The sequence below is a fragment of the Coregonus clupeaformis genome, unplaced genomic scaffold (genome assembly GCF_020615455.1).
Source record: "Coregonus clupeaformis isolate EN_2021a unplaced genomic scaffold, ASM2061545v1 scaf0341, whole genome shotgun sequence".
NCBI classification, from domain to species: Eukaryota; Metazoa; Chordata; class Actinopteri; order Salmoniformes; family Salmonidae; genus Coregonus; species Coregonus clupeaformis.
In genome coordinates, this window is record NW_025533796.1 from 266,026 (window position 1) to 286,751 (window position 20,726).

General features: G+C 41.7%; 1 protein-coding gene across 1 annotated transcript; it reads right to left on the minus strand.

Annotated features, from left to right (window-relative positions):
* Positions 1–101: 101 nt before the first annotated feature.
* Positions 102–3,759, minus strand: LOC121543174 (lectin-like). The gene is made up of 3 exons (XM_041852878.1): positions 3,670–3,759; positions 340–463; positions 102–245 (listed from the first exon to the last, which is right to left on the minus strand). The coding sequence occupies exons 1-3, from the start codon at positions 3,757–3,759 to the stop codon at positions 172–174; spliced, it is 288 nt and encodes a 95-aa protein (XP_041708812.1). The 3' UTR covers positions 102–171.
* Between the last annotated feature and the right edge of the window lie 16,967 nt (positions 3,760–20,726).

The window sequence follows — 20,726 nt, forward strand, 5'->3', positions numbered from 1 at the left end:
TGTCTATTGAACACAGAGAGAATCAGCACAGTCACAATGCACAGAATTACAACACAAACCATTTTACGAGTCAATGTCTTGTTTATTTGACCAAATGAAAGGGTAAGAGAGCTTCTAAAGGCTTTTGAATACAGATTTTAGAGGTAGACATAGACAGGTATGGCGATGATATTACTCAGCATCAGCACCAGGGAGGACCAGACCACTTTTCGGCCTATTTAGACGACCAGACCACCTTTCGGTTCCTGTAGAGGATCAGGGCACCTTGGTCAGTGAGGGTGAGGTGACTTGCAACAGAATTGTTGCAACAGTTGGTCTTACTGGACCAAATGGCCGTACCCTGTGAAGTGTAGAGGACCAGGTTGCCATCCTCTTGGAGGATAAGCTCCTGAGCTTTGGCGTGGTTAGAGTGTGAAGCCCAGATAGGCCCACATTTATCATAGACCACAAAGTTGCCATCTCCCTGCCAAGAGAAAATGAGCATAAAAACATGTTAGACAGGTGACCTATGTTCTGGATGTCTCTGTAGTACTGCATTACCTTGATCCTCTGTCTGTGTCCATGTAATATGGTTGACAAAGCCCTTGGCACTATTTTCCTTGCATGCTGTTGTGTAACCCAGTGAAGGTAGTCTAATTTCTTAACTCCTTTCATTGGCTGATTAGGTTGATAAATATCAGGTGTGAGGACACCTGGGGTCAGGCCACATGATCAAGAAAAAAACCTTGATCATCCCTTGTTTTAGCCCTTTATACAGTTGAAGTCGGAAGTTTACATACACCTTAGCCAAATAAATTTAAACTCAGTTTTTCACAATTCCTGACATTTAATCCTAGTAAAATATCGTTGTCTTAGGTCAGTTAGGATCACCACTTTATTTTAAGAATGTGAAATGTCAGAATAATAGTAGAGAGAATGATTTATTTCAGCTTTTATTTCTTTCATCACATTCCCAGTGGGTCAGAAGTTGACATACACTCAATTAGTATTTGGTAGCATTGCCTTTAAATTGTTTAACTTGGGTCAAACGTTTCGGGTAGCCTTCCACAAGCTTTATACAATAAGTTGGGTGAATTTTGGCCCATTCCTCCTGACAGAGCTGGTGTAACTGAGTCAGGTTTGTAGGCCTCCTTGCTCGCACACGCTTTTTCAGTTCTGCCCACAAATTTTCTATAGGATCGAGGTCAGGGCTTTGTTATGGCCACTCCAATACCTTGACTTTGTTGTCCTTAAGCCATTTTGCCACAACTTTGGAAGTATGCTTGGGGGCAGGTAGCTTAGTGGTTAAGAGCGTTGTGCCAGTAACCGAAAGGTCGCTGGTTCTAATCCCCAAGCCGACTAGGTGAAAAATCTGTCGATGTGCCCTTGAGCAAGGCACTTAACCCTAATTGCTCCGGTAAGTCGCTCTGGATAAGAGCGTCTGTTAAATGACTAAAATGTAGTAATCATGGCCGAATACTGACACAGGACACATGCCCAGGGCCCTGATCTCCAGGGGGCACCCCATTGATTTTGTTAGTCATTCTCACTCAGATATCAAAATAGATTTGAATGGAGAAAGATGATACGAGAGCAGCGCTCCCTTTCCTTCGATTCTATCCATATCGACACGCGCTCCAACAACGCACTTAGCGACCGTTCTCTCTGCGTGATGTTTTGGGAAACGCATGTTACATTTGGCCTTTGTAGGAAAAATGCAACATTAAAACACTGCTAAGCCGAAGTTCCGTCGCTATAGGGAACCCGGGCCCTGGATTGTTAGAACCTGTGTAAGGGTTCTAGGCAGAGCTCCCCATACTCCATTTTAAACCTGGGATGGTGTAGTAAGGCAACGTTAAATCCACTTTGAAATTATTCATTTAAAAAAGAACATTTCCCCAATTATTTTTCAATCATATTAGCACCAAGTGTACACCAAAACCAACTGATGTATCTGTCAGCAAAACACACTTTTTAAAGTCAAAAGAAGTTCCCGACAAGATACAGTTGAAGTCGGTAGTTTACATACACTTAGGTTGGAGTCATTAAAACTAGTTTTTCAACCACTCCACACATTTCTTGTTAACAATCTATAGTTTTGGCAAGTCAGTTAGGACATCTACTTTGTGCATGACACAAGTAATTTTTCCAACAATTGTTTACAGACAGATTATTTCACTTATAATTCAATGTTTCACAATTCCAGTGGGTCAGAAGTGTACATACACTAAGTTGTCTGTGCCTTTAAACAGCTTGGAAAATTCCAGAAAATGTCATGGCTTTAGAAGCTTCTGATAGGCTAATTGACATAATTTGAGTAAATTGGAGGTGTACCTGTGGATGTATTTCAAAGCCTACCTTCAAACTCAGTGCCTCTTTGCTTGACATCATGGGAAAATCAAAATAAATCAGCCAAGACCTCAGAAAATGTTTTGTAGACCTCCACAAGTCTGGTTCATCCTTGGGAGCAATATCCAAATGCCTGAAGGTACCACGTTCATCTGTACAAACAATAGTACGCAAGTATAAACACCATGGGACCACGCAGCCGTCATACAACTCAGGAAGGAGACGCGTTCTGTCTCCTAGAGATGAACGTACTTTGGTGCGAAAAGTGCAAATCAATCCCAGAACAACAGCAAAGGACCTTGTGAAGATGCTGGAGGAAACAGGTACAAAAGTATCTATATCCACAGTAAAACGAGTCCTATATCGACATAACCTGAAAGGCCGCTCAGCAAGGAAGAAGCCACTGCTCCAAAACCGCCATAAAAAAGCCAGACTACGGTTTGCAACTGCACATGGGACAAAGATCGTACTTTTTGGAGAAATGTCCTCTGGTCTGATGAAACAAAAATAGAACTGTTTGGCCATAATGACCATCGTTATGTTTGGAGGAAAAATGGGAACGCTTGCAAGCCGAAGAACACCATCCCAACTGTGAAGCACGGGGTGGCGGCATCATGCTGTGGAGGTGCGTTGATGCAGGAGGGACTGGTGCACTTCACAAAATAGATGGCATCATGAGGAAGGAAAATTATGTGGATATATTGAAGCAACATCTCAAGACATCAGTCAGGAAGTTAAAGCTTGGTCGCAAATGGGTCTTCCAAATGGACGATGACCCCAAGCATACTTCCAAAGTTGTGTCAAAATGGCTTAAGGACAACAAAGTCAAGGTATTGGAGTGGCCATCACAAAGCCCTGACCTCAATCCTATAGAAAATTCATGAGCAGAACTGAAAAAGCGTGTGCGAGCAAGGAAGCCTACAAACCTGACTCAGTTACACCAGCTCTGTCAGGAGGAATGGGCCATAATTCACCCAACTTATTGTGGGAAGCTTGTGGAAGGCTACCCAAAACGTTTGACCCAAGTTAAACAATTTAAAGGCAATGATACCAAATACTAATTGAGTGTATGTAAACTTCTGACCAACTGGGAATGTGATGAAAGAAATAAAAGCTGAAATAAATCATTCTCTCTACTATTATTCTGACATTTCACATTCTTAAAATAAAGTGGTGATCCTAACTGACCTACGACAACGATATTTTACTGGGATTAAATGTCAGGAATTATGAAAAACTGAGTTTAAATGTATTTGGCTAAGGTGTATGTAAACTTCAGACTTCAACTGTATGTAAGGTTTATGTAAATTAAATTGAGGTGATTCACTAACTATATTGTACCTGAAAGATAGCTGTGAATTCTCCATTGTTGGAGACGAGTTTGTCATCTTTCAGCAGAATCCTGCCGGTGCTCATGTAGTTGGTACTCATGATTCTGAAAGAGAAGATGATATTGTTTATTTTTAACGAGTGTATGATAGTGGCTAAGTCTATCTAGATGATGTGTCAAACTCATACCACGGAGGGCCGAGTGTCTGTGGGTTCACTCCTACTGTCACACCCTGATCTGTTTCAACTGTCTTTGTGATTGTCTCCATCCCCCTCCAGGTGTCGCCCATCTTCCCCATTATCCCCAGTGTATTTATACCTGTGTTCTCTGTTTGTCTGTTGCCAGTTCGTTTTGTTTCGTCAAGCCTACCAGCAGTTTTCCCCTTGCTCCTGTCTTTCTCAAGTTCCTGTTTTCTAGTTTTCCAGGTTTTGACCATTCTGCCTGCCCTGACCTTGAGCCTGCCTGCCGTTCTGTACCTTGTCACACCATTCTGGATTATTGACCTCTGCCTGTCCTGACCCTGAGACTGCCTGCCGTTCTGTACCTTTTGGACTCTGATCTGGATTACTGACCTCTGCCTGCCCTTGATCTGTTTGCCTGTCCCCTGTTTTCGTAATAAACTTGTGTTACTTCGACACTGTCTGCATCTGGGTCTTCTCCTGAAACGTGATACCTACCTTGGTCTTGATTGATGAATTCAGGTCACTAATTAGTAAGGAACTCCCCTCACCTGGTTGTCTAGGTCTTAATCGAAAGGAAAAAACAAAAGCCAGTAGCCACTAGGCCCTCCATGGAATGAGTTTGACACCCCTGGCCTAGATTGTAAACACCCACACAAAAAGGGATAGGACAGTTTAACCAGAGACGGTACACTATGACGATAGGCTGAAACTGCTTCTAATAGAAATCCTATCACACTTGTAGGCGATGTCATGGCGACATTGGCTAGCTAACCTCATGCCCGGGTCTAACGGTTGTCTCACGCCGAACTGCGTCTGTGCAGGCCTCAAATCAAAGGCACTCCATCAATATAAAGCTGTTTTTGACAAACGAAAACGTGTCAGTTTGTCACTTTCACGTGGTTGGAGTAATAACATGTTAAACACATTTCCTGCCAGTGACTTATCAGCACCTCACAACCCTGAGCTGCACACTCCACTCTCCATGACATCTCTGTCTCTGCCCATCAACAACGACTCAATCAAATCTTTCTGGACTTGTGGGATGGTGTGCGTGCACAAAGTGAGTTGTGACATTTGAATATTGTTCTTCATAGTTAGTTGTTCCTATTGTTATATGCTGCCTTTGTGTATAGCTGTATTTTAATATGTGCAGTTAGCATATATATTTTCATACTTCCCTTGTTAATAGACTTGTTGCTTTACTTGTGCTATCAGTTATAGTATTGTGTACAGTGGATGAATGACATCTGTTTCAGAACTACTACCATTCCACTACCTTTCCCACTTTTCATCCCCATGTTAATCTTCCTTAGTGTGTTTATTCCCCTCGAACCGGGGGCAGTGTCAGTGAGTCACAAACCAGTAAAATACGTATAGCCGGGTCGCTCTCTTTCACAACTACTTATGACAATCTAGGTTGCGCCTTTAGATTTTGAGAAAATTAGCAACTAAGGAATCATTTTTCATTCTGTCATTGACTTCTCAAACCCCATACCCCGGCCTGGCCTGCTTCACAAGCGTTCCCGGAAGTTTCACGATGTTGCGCCTCTGGGTTTAGAACCTCTGTGGTTTAACTATGCCCATGAGGCATCTATAAGTTAAAGCCTGTACAGCCGATAGTGGGCGCTATTTACCTGTTGATGTACTCCACTCATTGTCTGTGAGTAATGTGCCCGGCCGGTAATACACTGGTGTCCCTCATGAACCGGCTTGTAAATAAAACATCCTCCATTCAGCCTGCAAAGGCATCAGTTTCCTCTTTAACTCGATTTGAATGGCTCGTCAGTGGAAGAAAAAAAGGGAACATATCTGTACTGTTAATAAAATACACATTTTCACCACCATGCTAGCGTGGCGAATGCTACTTCCTGATGTTGGACACCGTGTTAAAATCGAGTTAAGGAGGAAGATGACTCCTTTGCAGCCTGAATGGAGGATCTTTTATGTACGAGCCGGTCCACGGGGGCCACAGGTGTATTACCGGCTGGGCACACTACTTACAGAAGAAAAGTGGAATATGTCAAAAGACAGGTAAATACCTACCACCAATTCTTAGTGTGAATTTTCAGCAGACTAGACTGTGTTGCGTATTGCTGCCTTTAGCAGGTCGGAGTGCGGATTGCACATTTTCGTCACAAAAAAAAGGGGAACGGGAAATGTTTTATTTGCACCACCATCTAACCCTACACCTATACACTATCCCCAAAAACCCACCACAACATCCCACTACTTTGGCACTACATGAACCTACACCAGTTTGTGTTCAGGAAACGTAGGTATGTACTCAAGATTCGAAGGTGTGCACTCAGGAGAATAATCTCGGATCTTTAACTGCACCATTCTTACGCTTTAGCGTCATCGCACCTTCACTTCTCCACACTAGGCTCTTTACCTTATAGTGGCCACTATCGGCTGTACAGGCTATATATATATAAATAAGTTATATGCTGGGTTCACATGCTATAGGAGTTATCGGAAATTCCTAGTTCCGACTTGGAAGTTTCACTTGAATGACCCTTCAAGTTGGAATCACAAGAGGCAAACACAGAGAAAATGTTGTTGCCAGAGTTGCCGAGTAGTGACGTTTCACCACTGACCTTTTTAACTTTTCAACCAAAAGATGACAATAAATACGATTTTGGCAATTATTACCTTATCAATACGGATGATGTAGCTAGTTTGACCTTTACGCAAGCTAGTTAACTTTATCATTATCAACGTTAGCTAGTTTATAAAGCTAGCTAAAATCTTATTGGTTGAAGATTGTTCCAACTTCAAAAGCAATTGAACACAATCATGTCGGACTTATAACTTCCCAGTTTCCCATTTCCCATGAGTACGTGAAGCCAGCAATATTCTTCAATAATCAATAGGTAAATAGAATTAATTTAAGTCAAATGTATGTAGCATCTGCATATTCCCCTTTTTAACTATTGCCATTCCCTGTAGGCCTACAAAAATGAAAAAAACAAACAAACACGTTAAGTAAGAGTTATCTCAAGTTCTTATAAAGTAGGTACTTACAAGTATTTTGGAGCAGTAGCTTGAAAAGGTGTTGCAGGTGTGAGGTGATGAAGCAGCTCTGGCCTTATATCCCTGCTCAGGTGAAGGGGGTGGAGTAATAAGGAGGAGGACATGGGTGGCGTGAAGCGTTGACAATGTATCTGGATAAGCTGTGGGAAGAGATTTGTATCACTGTACATAAAATGTGACCAAGTGTGACTGAAATGTACATGAGAGCCACAATGACTCAACATACTTCAGAAGCACCATCAATACAACTGGGGCAGGTGTTGAACATTAGTGTGAGCTATACACTATGGTGCAATGCATCAGATTATTGTTCATTCAATGTGTTAATGTGTTTGTACCTCTCCCTATTCATATAAACTATAAAATACAACATTCACCACTATAAAGCAGTTAATTTCTGCCACGGTTTGAAGAAAGATAGTTGGCGAAATCCCATGTCAAAAATCCTGTAGTAGCCTATCAGTTTTTCTACTTGATGAAAAAAAATATGTTATGGAACTAGCGTGAGCTAATTGATGCAATGCATCAGATTGTTTATTAAATGTGTCAATGTTGAATAATAGGCCTGACTCCCGCTCACAATGGTTCTCTGGAAGGTTGTTACCCATCACCCCTCTATGTAAGTCTCATTAGCATGCTGTGACAAGTTAAGGGAGGATGTTTCTCAATAATCGCCGACATTTCCTTGGTGTTCCAGAACATCAGGTATTAGTCATTACCATGGAATAACAGAAGACGAGTAGGCGGCCAGTACGTTGCAATAAACTTTAGTGGACTCTTTAACAGAACAGTGTTTCTGGAGAATGTATGTGTTATTCCCCACCCATCTTTAAGCGTCAATCCGCAGTTGAAACAATAACCAAGCGTCTTCCCCGCCCCTGTTTTGGTAAAAAGCTGAGGGATGGGGTTGGAGAAATGTAACCACTCTTAAATTCATAGACAGAGCTATGGATGCAAGGACTGACCATCCAGGATATCAAAATGATAGTTCATAGTGTTTGTTTACTTTTACTTTGTTGACAAACATTAGAGTAAAAACAAGCTTATGTTTTGGGTTCTGATGACTGGGTACGACAGATGATCTAAGCTCATGAGGCATTTATAAGATATATTCCTCAAGAATCAATGGGTACATCATCATGTCATTAAGTCGAAAAATTGATGTAGCAACTGCAGATTGCCCTTTTTAAGTACTAGTCCTATTTGAACTAGAAAAGTACATTTCCTAATGAAAATGTGTGTGCTTGCTAGTCTTCAATTATTGATGGTCGTGAAATAGTAGTAGTGGTAATGTCAGCAGTAGTAATGGTGGTGGTAGTAGAGTTTTCATAGGCTATGGGTTAGTTATAGGGACCTAGTTTTGGGTGGTTTCTAGGTATGGAGTTATTATAGTGGGTTATAGTGGGTTGCAGTTGACATAAGACTCCTCTTGGTGGCCATGTTGAAAGACAACTGCATTAATTATTTCAACAACAGCTGAGTGGCTACCACAAGCTGCATGATAATGGCTCACACCTCACAGTTCTGGGGGATTTCAACCTCCCTACGTCTACATTTGACTCATTTCTCTCTGCCTCCTTCTTTCCACTCCTCTCCTCTTTTGACCTCACCCTCTCACCGTCCCCCCCTACTCACAAGGCAGGCAATACGCTTGACCTCATCTTTACTAGATGCTGTTTTTCTACTAATCTCACTGCAACTCCCCTCCAAGTCTCCGACCACTACTTTGTATCCTTTTCTCTCTCCCTCTCCTCCAACACTACTCACTCTGCCCCTACACAGATGGTAATGCGCCGTCGCAACCTTCGCTCTCTCTCTCCCGCTACTCTCTCCTCTTCCATCCTATCATCTCTTCCCTCTGCTCAATCCTTCTCCCTCCAATATCCTGATTCTGCCTCCTCAACCCTCCTCTCCTCCCTTTCTGCATCCTTTGACTCTCTATGTCCCCTATCCTCCCGGCCGGCTCGGTCCTCCCCTCCAGCTCCGTGGCTTGATGACTAATTGCGAGCTCACAGAACAGAGCTCCGGGCAGCTGAGCGGAAATGGAAGAAAACTGGACTCCCTGCGGACCTGGCATCTTTTCACTCCCTCCTCTCTACATTTTCTTCATCTGTTTCTGCTGCTAAGGCCACTTTCTACCACTCTAAATTCCAAGCATCCGCCTCTAACCCTAGGAAGCTCTTTGCCACATTCTCCTCCCTGCTGAATCCCCCCCTCCTCCCTCTCTGTGGATGACTTCGTCAACCATTTTGAAAAGAAGGTTGACGACATCCGATCCTCGTTTGTTAAGTCAAATGACACTGCTGGTCCTGCTCACACTGCCCTACCCTATGCTTTGACTTCTTTCTCCCCTCTCTCTCCAGATAAAATCTTGCGACTTGTGACGGCAGGCCGCCCAACAACCTGCCCGCTTGACCCTTGTAGTGTATTGAGATTATGACGGTGTTAAATGTTTTTAAGTGGAACTGAAAGAATGTTGATTTTAGTATCAAGAGGGAATGTTTTAGTGTAACGCCACATACAACAGACAGGAAGTGTGTTGTAGACACGGGGATTGGACAGTAGAGGGAGCCACCCACATCTTGGGAGTTTATATATACTGGGGGAAAAACGAAGAGGGGCAGAAGCATTCAAGATTCATTTGGGAAACGGAGCTTCTCCAGACTTCGCGTGTCTGTAACTTATGCTGTAACCTCGTGATTTTAATAAAAGCCTTTGAACACGGTGCAGCTTAAGCGGACTCTTTGGTTGACAGCAATAGCCACCAGCAGCCGACGCGACACGACAAATGGTGGCCAGTAACGGGTACTGATTGCATCGTTCTTTGTTCCTTTTCTGAGTGTCGAGTTGACTACTGCTCAAGCCGGCTAAGGTGAGATTTCTCCCAATTTGGGCATTAGTTGTGTCGATTGCTCATAAGGGGAATGGGATAGTATGTACAGTGTGAATTTTGGGCTGGTGTGGTGTGATTGCTGTTGACTAGGAGTCTGAAAAATATTCTAAATTTGGTTGATGGGTAAACGGTAAATAATAGGAAGTCTAGAACAATGGATTGGTAGTGAATAAAGGCAGATATACGTATGCATATTTAGAGCATTGTGAATCTCGGAAAGACCCCCAGCGGGGGCGACTCGTAGGAGTGGGCCACAAATCCTGGGGACGTATTAGACTTCGTCAGGTTGGTTCTGGGAACCATGAGTTGAACGATTGTATTTATGTTATACTCCTCTTCTAGCCGACGGGATATTGGTTGGGGGTAACCTCTCGATACGATATTCATAATTCACGGCAGCATAAAGTTAGCGGAGATATATGGATAATGATTTGGGCACAATGCAGGGTACTTAGGGCGTGGTAGGCCGCAGTTAGCTAAAGGCTAATTCTAAATGCTTGATTGTGTTTCAGGCCACATGGTACATAGTGGCTAAGGCTAATTCTAAATGCTGGAGTGTGGGGTCATGCTACATTATACATAGCGGCTAATGCTAAATGCTAATGCTAATTGTGTTGCGTGCTACATGCTAACGTGTCCTTAGAGGACCATTGCGATGGATTCAAGCCTCTTAAACGTGTTTGTATGTGGGTGGAACTCAAAGTTCTACGCAAATGTGAGTTCTGTTATGTGTAATTGTCTGGCTATAAGTGTATAATAGAGAACTGAGGTAGAACGCTGGCGTTCTATGGTGTGGTAAGCATGGGGTTAAGTGGATGTGCGCATGCGCTTGATTTTACGGGGCTAAAACTACGACATGCGGTTATTTGCTAAAACTACAAAACACGGCATTGTGGGTAAGGGTCATAGGTCTGTGGGGTTACCCTGCAAAGGGAAAAATAGTCACAGACAAGGCGAATTTGGACACGAATCTTCTAAATCGTTAAAGTAACTGTTATTCGAACATGAAACTATTTGTTGAGATGTAGTAAATTTATAAATTAAATATATGTTGACGGAGTATAATGAATTGAATTAAATGACGGATTAAAATAAAATAAAAATGTTTTGAGCGATCTATTTAGTCCTGGGTTCAGTCTTATAGCAAATATGAGTGGGGGAATATTGAATGTGGATAACTTGGTTAAGTGTATAAACTTTAAATGCTTGTCTGTACCGTTTTGTTCCCTTGTCATATGAGGCTATAGGACGAGAGCAAAGGAGAGAGAGGAGGGGCTAACGTGTGCGTGACGTGACAAGGTGTGACGCAGGCAGAGGATCATTCAAAATCAGGCTAGTGCTTTTTTGTCTACAAATCTTCCCTATAGGATGTTGGATGCAATGACACTTTCTCAGACGCTTGGCAACGGACTGATCATTTGAATAAAAATTTGCATTTTGGGGTCTCTGTGCATTACTGGGCTGGATTGGGGGTTCGGTTGGAAAGCAGGTACTGACATTATTCTGTGATATTAAAATACTTGGGTGCATATTACTTTCCGGATGGGTTAAGGTAAGTGGGCCACTAATTGATAAATTGGTAAAATAGGTGTAGAAATAAAAGATTGGTGTTAATTATTCATAATTTTTAATTGATTTTTAATTGATTGTTTTGATTGATATTTTTTATTTTTTATTGAAAATAAATTTTAAATAAATTTTTTTAATTAATTTTTTAGTTGATTAAATTTTTTATATTCATATTTTTATTGATTTGTTTAGGTTATATTAATAATTAAAGGGGGGGAAGCCATAGGCTATATAGGCTATATAGGCTAAAATAAAATAGTTCACAATAAAGGAATATAAAAGAGTAGTTACAATGGGGAGAAAGGATAGCAAGGCTATGAAAGTTATTACACCGGTTGATATAGTGGAACATAGTAATCCTTTAGTTAAGGGTATTGCGAGATTATCCGGCAAATGGAACAAACGTTGGCCTGACATTGAACAACCAAAAAAGGTGAGACAAAATATGCATTAAGGTCAAGGAAAGATACCACGAGCAAAATGATACCAGTTATCATTCGAGGTCAAAACTTTGAATATAAGCCGTTGCAAAATACCGATATGTCAAATATACTTGAGAAGTTGCCTATTCTTCAAAATGGGGCCTATCCTTGGATTTCGAAATTGGAAGAAATTACGGTGGGAACACAGTCAGCCATAGGAGACGTTAAGAGACTGTTGGCTAATCTCATTGGGATTCCAGATATGGAAGAAGTCTTTCAGAGAGCTGGACTCATTAGATATGTAGGGACTGCAGTGAACGATCCTGAATTGTTGGCTGCAAGTAGGAATCGTCTGTGGAGAGCATTGAAAGATACATTTCCAACAAATGTGCATCCTGATAATATTCTGATTGACCCGCTAGGACAACAAGAAAATCCGAGAGCCTATGTGTCAAGAGTTCATCAAGTGTGGAGAAATATTACTGGAAATGATCCAGATGTGAGTCAAATTGAGCAGTCAATTTTGAGAGCTAAACTGCAAATGGGACTGCCCTCACCAGTAAGAAGCAAACTGGCAGAAGTGGTTGGACTTGGAAGCATGACAAAAGGTGTCTATACAGATCACATAGCTCATCAAGTGGATCTGTACAGGAAGAAGGAACTCAACCAGAAAGAGCAGGACGAAGAAACTCTCAGAAAACTCAATCAAATACAACTGGGGGAGAATAAAAAGCATAAGAAACAAGCTTTGGTTATGCAGAGTCAGTGTGCACCAAACCAACAATCACTGCCACAGCTTCAACCAGAACAGTTCCAACCGCAATTGTACCAGCCACCCATGGCGGGACCAGTTGATTCATATCCACAGCCAATTTCTGGACAGACACAGAATTGGAGAGGAAGAGGACGAGAAGGATTAGAAAGGGGAGGAAGATTTAAGCCATACTTCCCGCAGTCTCCAGAGGTGTGTTATAATTGTGGACAGGTTGGTCACTTTTCCCGTGAGTGCAATTGGTCAGGAGGAAACATTAGAGGGAATTTTAGAGGAAGATACAGGGGCCAGTCAAGATCATCTGGAGGACCGGTGAACCCCTACAGGGGTCCGGAGCAAGGATTCTAGAGGTGCCTAGATGATCCGAAAGGGGGGTGTCAGCTGGTAGCATCAGGACCGGAAAAAGATCCAACAATTGAGGTGAAAATAAACAACCGACCATTGGAAGTGATGGCGGATAGCGGAGCTGCGTTCACCTGTGTTCGACCTGAAGATGCTACACATCTCCCTATGTCCAATCAACTCGTTAGGACAATCGGATTTGAGGGAGTAAAACAGCTGATTCCTCTTACGGAACCAATTGAGCTATGCTATAAAGATCAGAAAATTACAATACCCATACTGGTATCAGAACATACACCTGTTGCATTATTGGGAAGAGATGCATTGTGTAAGTTGAACTGTACAATAAGATGTACACCAGACGGCTGTCTGATAGAAATGCCAAAGGAAAAGGTTTACCAATTGTCGATGATGACGGAGATGGATTCGTCTTCAGTATTCTGGATTGGAAATCTCAGTGAAGATTTTATGAAGCAGGCTAAAATATGGGAAAGATTTATTGTTGCAAATATGCCGGATGCGAAGCTTCCGGAATATCCATTCCATTGTACGCTCAAGTATTTCAAGAAGGCTGCCCAACCACACTCAGAGGAATGGTTGAGTCATCAACCGAAGAATGTTCAACTTAGCTCAAGTTGCATTATTTTAGGACCACAAGGAGCAGCTATGAAGATAAACACAGACGACTATCTGAATAAAGAATTTGATATTGAGAAGAGTGTGCCACATGTTACCTTGTTGGTTTCGGAAGGCTATGAGCAAAAGCAAATAGGAGAAATGATGACAGAAGCAGATAAACTTAGTTTCAGACCAATGAAAGAGAATTTGGCGATCTGGAGAAGTGAAGATCAACGATTTCTTAAAATAATGATTTCGGCTCAAGGACAAGGAGAGCCACAGGCTGTAGGAATGACACATGAATCTATTTGCAATATGAAAATGGATTCAGACCCTATGAAAGAGGAGATGTTGCAACAAGTTCCAGAAGGGTTGTGGTCTCAACATAGTACTGATATTGGACTTGTGAAATCAGCCCAACCTGTGAAGGTTGAACTTCGACCAGGAGCCAGACCTCCATGGAAAAATCAGTATCCATTGAAAGATGAAGCAATCAAAGGAATTGAACCACAAATTGAAGGACTTTCGAAAGCAGGTGTTTTAAGGACAACAAAAAACCCTCGGAGTAACACACCTTTGTGGCCTGTAGAAAAACCAGATGGAACTTATCGTGTAGTTCATGATTTGAGAGCAGTAAATGAGGTAGTGACTGACTTTCCAGCAGAAGTGCCAGACCCTCATACCTTGTTAGCTCAAGTTCCTCCTGATGCGACACATTTTACAGTACTAGACTTATGTGGAGCATTTTTCAGTGTTCCACTTAGTGTAGAGAGTCAGAATTTATTTGGGTTCACATATAAGGGACAGTTCTATGAGTACAGTAGAATGCCACAGGGTACGGCATTCGCCGCATATCTTCAATAAAGTACTGAAGGAAGATTTGGTAGGGATAGATCAGATATTGCAGAGCACTGTCATTCAGTACGTGGATGATATAATGGTTTGCTCACAAAATAAGGAAACATGTCATAGGGACTCAATTAAATTACTACAGGTATTGGCAGAAAAGGGGCATAAGGTGTCACAGAAAAAGCTGCAATATTGTCAGGAGAAAGTTGTATATTTAGGTCAAAACATAACTCATGGCCACAGAAACATTTCGGACAGGCAGGTGGAAACTATTCGTAAGGCTCCAAAACCTAGAACAGTCAGAGAAATGATGACATTTCTGGGCATTGCTGGTTATTCCTCAGCTTGGGTAGAGGATTATACTAGTTTGATGGCACCGTTGAGAGCTATGGTTAGGGGTACTGAGAGTGGTCAACTCCATAGCAATCTTTCCTGGACACAGGAAGGCCATGTGGCATTTGAAACGATCAAACAGAGGTTGCAGGAGGCACCTGCACTTGCACTACCAGATTACTTGAAGAACTTTTTGCTATATGTGTCTACTTCTACTGGAGGTAGATATGCGTGTGCGGTTCTTTGTCAACCGACAGGCACGGGGACGAATCCTCAGCCTATTTCCTACTACTCTACTGCTTATTCAGAGGTAGAACTAGGGTTACCACTGTGCTACAGAGCAATGGTGGGAGTATATTCAATGTATGACAAAGCATCATCGGTCACGATGGGCTACCCAGTAACAATTCTTACCCATCATAGTCTCAGAAATCTTCTGAACTATGGGAAATATACATTGACTATGCCTAGGCTCAGAGACTATCATAGGCTCTTAGAGCAGGAGGATGTCACCCTAGTGAGATGTGATACAGTAAATCCAGCCGAGAGTTTACCAACTTCAGAGGATGGTGAGCCACATGATTGTGTCCAAGAAGCAGAGAGATATTCGAGGCTTAGATCAGATTTACAAGCCTTTCCATTACGTGAGGCAGACCTGGAGTATTGGACTGATGGGTCTTGCTATCGGGTGGGGAGATAAATTATGTGCTGGTTATGCAGTAGTTAGAGGCAGAGGGACGGGATTTGTTGTGGAAAAGGCTGAAGTAATACCACAGCCTGCGTCTGCACAACTTGCTGAACTTGTGGGGCTAACAGAAGCATGTTTGTTAGCAGCAGGAAAGCGAGTAACGATATACACTGATTCAGCATATGCACATAGTGTATGTCATTTGTTTGGGGCAGTATGGAAAGGTCGAGGGTTTAAGAAAACGGATGGTTCTCCGATACAACATCATGCACAAATAATGAAACTGTTGCATGCTATGATGAAGCCTAAAGAGATAGCGATAGCTAAGTGTGCAGCTCACAAGACAGATATGTCAAGAGTGACACAAGGGAACAAAGCTGCTGATGAAGCTGCAAAAGCCGTCGCAGGAGCGGATAAATTGGGAAAAGTTTTGCTGGTCACTCATGTAGTGGACTTGGAAGACAAAATTACGCTTCGGGATGTAATTTTGATGCAAGAAGCTGCTTCTATGATCGACAAACAGCTATGGCTAGACCGAGGAGCGGTCAAAGATGCTACTGGTCTGTGGAGAAACCATGAGGGGTTGATAGTAGCGCCTCTAGACCTCTTAGGTCTGATGATTCAAGAAGCACATGGGTTAGCTCATGTTGCGAGGGGGAGGTTAACAGAAAGATCACAAAGGAATATGGTTTTTGGGCTCCATATTTGTTTGAACAAATTGATTATATGATAGGAAGGTGCACTATCTGTCTTAAAAATAATGTTCGAAGAGGGATACCTGTTCATCCAGGTTACATTCCTACACCAAGGGGTCCTATGCGTGAGTTGGTCATTGACTTTGTTGATATGATACAACCAGTTGATGGGAAAAGATACATGTTGGTGGTTGTAGATAGATTTTCACGATGGACGGAAGCTTGTCCAACCAAGCGTAAGGATGCTCAGTCGGTTGCCAAGTTCTTGTGTAAAGAAGTCATAAGCAGGTGGGGATTACCCGATCGAATATCCTCGGACAATGGAAGGGAATTTGTGGATAAATCAGTTAAATTGATGTTGCAAAAATTGGGAATTAAGCAACGTCTTGGAGCAGTTTATCACCCACAAAGTCAAGGGATGTGTGAAAGAATGAACGGTGTCTTGAAAAATTGCATTGTGAAAATTTGTCAACATACAGGTCTAAACTGGATAGCGGCGCTTCCTTTAGCACTAATGGTGTGTCGCTCAAGTGAGTTACGTGATCTACGTATGACACCCCATGAGTTGGTAACAGGAAGAAGGATGCCTACGCCTTGTTTGCAAACAAGCGGAAAGGGTCCAAGCTTGGCCCTGTTGGAAGATGAAATGAGAGCGTACGTTACATATATGGCCAATTTTCATAAAAAGTTGTCCACATATGTTTCTGACAGGTAAAGACAAGAAGAGGTGCAGAAGGCGCCTGAGGAGGATAAGAGGAATACAGTACAACCGGGAGACAAAGTATTCGTAAAGGTATTCAGAAGGAAGTGGTATAACGAACGTCGTGAAGGACCATTTGAAGTGGTTCGTAGTACTGGAACAGCTGTCCAGGTTAAGGGGTCTCCTACGTGGTATCATTTGTCACATTGTGTTAAAGCACCTACAGAAGAGGTGCCACGCGCAGAGAGAGAGGATGGAGATAGGGGAGAACAGGAAGAGGGAGAGATTGTCAATGTTGGGGTTAACGTTGATAATGGTGACACTTCTGATGATGCCAGAGATGACTATGCAGGGGATGGAAAGGAAAGGGGATTTGGGGAAATTGATTTTCAATACGTCCCAGAAGCAACAGGGAATATTTCAGTGGGATGTGAAGCAGCAAAGACCACCAAGGGCAACTGTGTTACAGGAGAAGCTAGTGATTCAGTTAGACAAAGTAGGCCTAGACCAGTTAGGAGAAAAGTCAGACCAAAACGTTACGAAAACTAGGGATGAAGTAACAACAATAACACCAACACTTCAGTCTGTTATAACAACAGTGGGAAGCAATTTAACTCTTTCAACATTGACAGTTGTTAAAGCCATAAATATATCGCATTCGATTACAAGGGAACCAATAGTGCCAGCACCAATTTTAGAACAAAAGACTGTTATTAAGGTTAATACATCAACTAAATCAACTACTTTAATGGTAACTTTGGAAGGATTTAATAGTACGACGGCAATAACAAATGTAGGAGGTATGATACCGACACCGACAACAACTTTTCTAAAAGTAAACGATGTAACAGGAATGACTCAGCAAATAGTGGTGAAGAACAATATAGGTTCATCTGAAATAGTACAGGATAATATCATGGAAGTACAGGAGGAGTTCTTTGGGTTCAACCTAACATCAGAAGATACATCTGATCAATACCGCTCGTTAGGGAAAAGAGACGCTAAATGGAAAGCATTTGGATTTGATTCGTCTGTTTTGAAGATTAAAGATCAATGGGCAGGGAGAAATCTTTGGTTCCAGCAGTTAACTCATTCTGTAAGATCAGTGAGGAATCTTGAGGGTCCATATCTGTTGAGAATTCCAGCACCAGAGACGTGGGGTTCAATTTTAGAGACGGTCGCTCAACCCTTATCAAGTGGGTGTCAGTCCTATGCGTTGAGATGGCTGTTGTATCATCAACGAGCATTGACAGATAAAGGAATGTCGTTGTCACATTTGTTTAAGCCTAGGTATAAGTGTTCTTGGTTAAATTAATTACCCTATGTGAATATGTTGGATGGTAAAGAAAGTCAGGTAACAGCGATCCCTGAAGCATTTGAGGTGAAAGCAGTGAGGGCTAAAAGTTGTTTTTGTTCTAATAAAACAGATGATGTAAATGGTATGTTCATGGGAATATCAGATTGTGATGATTATATGATGACTTTGGATAAGCATGGACAAAAGGTTAGAGAGGACAAATATAATGTAACTTTTTATGTACCAGGTAGTAAGAAGAGCAGGACTTTGATGGTGAGAGATCATCTTTTGCCTGTCAATGTAACTATTGGGAATTTTAGAGATATTTGGTGGGTTTGTGGTGATAAAGCATATATATTCTTACCCTATGGATGGAAAGGATGTTGTTACATGTCGACGTTGAAGCTTCCATATGAGGTTTTTACCATTAGAAGAGGAGTAGCACCGAACACAGATCAATCTGGAACTACTGTTGAAAATAGGGTGAAAAGAGACATGGCTACATTTAATAATCTTGAAGCCTACCATTGGAGAATAAGTCTGGGAGAGAAGTGGGGACTTGGTCTTTTTCCATGGTATGGTGTAACATTTTTAGCAGATCATATTGATAATATTACATATACTTTGCAGGGGTTTGCGAATGAAACAATAAGAGGGTTTCACCTTCTGTCAAATACTCAAAGAAGTCACAGACTGACGCTGTTGAAACATGACATGGCTCTTGATTATATTTTGGCAAAACAAGGTGGCTTATGTTTGGCTGTGAATCTGACGGGGGATGATTGTTATACTTTGATCCCAGATAGTTCCGATAATATCACGAGTGTTATAGATGCGTTGAAGAATATAAGGGATGCATTTGGGAGATCTGAGAAAGCTGGATGGTCAGCGAAGTCTTGGTTGCAAGATCAGTTAGGCCCAATAGGAGCAGTGATGGTTCAGATTTTAGTCGCAGCTCTGATAGCGTTGTGTCATGTTTTGCTTTTGTACTTTGTTACTGACCTTTGCAAAAGCTATGATATTAAGATGGGTTGGTGTTGTGATGCCTGGAGACAACACTCAGATGCCGTTGTTGATTGTTCCTGATCTGGATGAAGATGGACAAGGGGTTCTGGATGGACTACTGATGGATAAATATCCTTTTTGATTATTTGATCATTTTTAAATTTTTTCAATATTAGTGTGATTCTTAGTATGATTTTATGAATCAAGGGGGGGAAGAGGATAATGTGATTCATATATCATTTATATATCATTTTTATATTCTTAGTTGATATATCATTTATATATCATTTTTATATTCTTAGTTGATATCATTTATATAGCATTTTTATATTCTTAGTTGATATTCATGTTTAATTTGAAAGTGTTGTTTTGCAAAAGATACTGTTTGGTTTTTTCTTTTCTTCCAGAAGCATTTGGGGGAACATGGGAAGGGACAATATGACTGGAGGAGATGAAACAAGGAGGGTGTGGCCGATTCCATCATCAACAAATCCATTGGAAGTCGAGACTACGGGGAGATGAAGTGTAGTGGACTACATTCCAGTGTCTGCAATGAAATATAGACATAGTTGATGTGTAATACATAATTGTGTCATATTCTTAGGTATTAATTTTTGTAGAATGATGTTTGATGTTATTGAATACATGTGAGGATCTTAGATGTTTTTGTTTATTTCGTGAATGCTTAGGGACAGGGAGTTTAGGCAGGGAGAGGTTCACTGTAGGGTCCAATGGGTTGACCAGCCTTACAGTGGATATTTATTGGATAGGATTTTGTTTGCAGGGGCTTACATGTGTATTTAGTTGCATCATAGTTTCAAATGCATTTACATGGTTTATGAGTTTATTTGGAGTATCTAGGTGGTTGCCTGGGGCAGAGGGACCGTGAGAGAATTTTACTGTCTTGATTGATGGATGGATATCTGAAAAGATGGCTGCCGGACAGTTTTTCGCTCTTACACTCCATAAAGATTTGTTCATATTTCATAGTAATGTATTCACACTTCATAAACAGTTGTTCATATTTCATAGAAAGGTATTTACACTCTAGAGGAGAATGGTTTTTGGTTTAATGTTAAAGATACTCAATAAGATAAATTGTTACTTGTCATAATCCTATTCTGTTTGTTTTCGAGACTTTTAGTTCGTCTCGAAGGGGGGAATGTAGTGTATTGAGATTATGACGGTGTTAAATGTTTTTAAGTGGAACTGAAAGAATGTTGATTTTAGTATCAAGAGGGAATGTTTTAGTGTAACGCCACATACAACAGACAGGAAGTGTGTTGTAGACACGGGGATTGGACAGTAGAGGGAGCCACCCACATCTTGGGAGTTTATATATACTGGGGGAAAAACGAAGAGGGGCAGAAGCATTCAAGATTCATTTGGGAAACGGAGCTTCTCCAGACTTCGCGTGTCTGTAACTTATGCTGTAACCTCGTGATTTTAATAAAAGCCTTTGAACACGGTGCAGCTTAAGCGGACTCTTTGGTTGACAGCAATAGCCACCAGCAGCCGACGCGACACGACACCCTATTCCCTCCTCTCTTCTCCAGACCATCTCCGGTGACCTTCTCCCTTACCTCACCTCGCTGATCAACTCATCCTTGACCGCTGGCTATGTCCCTTCCGTCTTCAAGAGAGCGAGAGTTGCACCCCTTCTCGAAAAA

Bases quoted from the DNA above. Each gene is read 5' to 3' on its own strand.
- LOC121543174 (XM_041852878.1), bottom strand. From the start codon at position 3,759: ATGAGTACCAACTACATGAGCACCGGCAGGATTCTGCTGAAAGATGAC. The intron at 464-3,669 runs GTACAATATAGT...TTCTCTTGGCAG, and splicing joins AATTCACAGCTATCTTTCAG to GGAGATGGCAACTTTGTGGT. The intron at 246-339 runs GTACGGCCATTT...GATCCTCTACAG, and splicing joins GGTCCTCTACACTTCACAGG to GAACCGAAAGGTGGTCTGGT.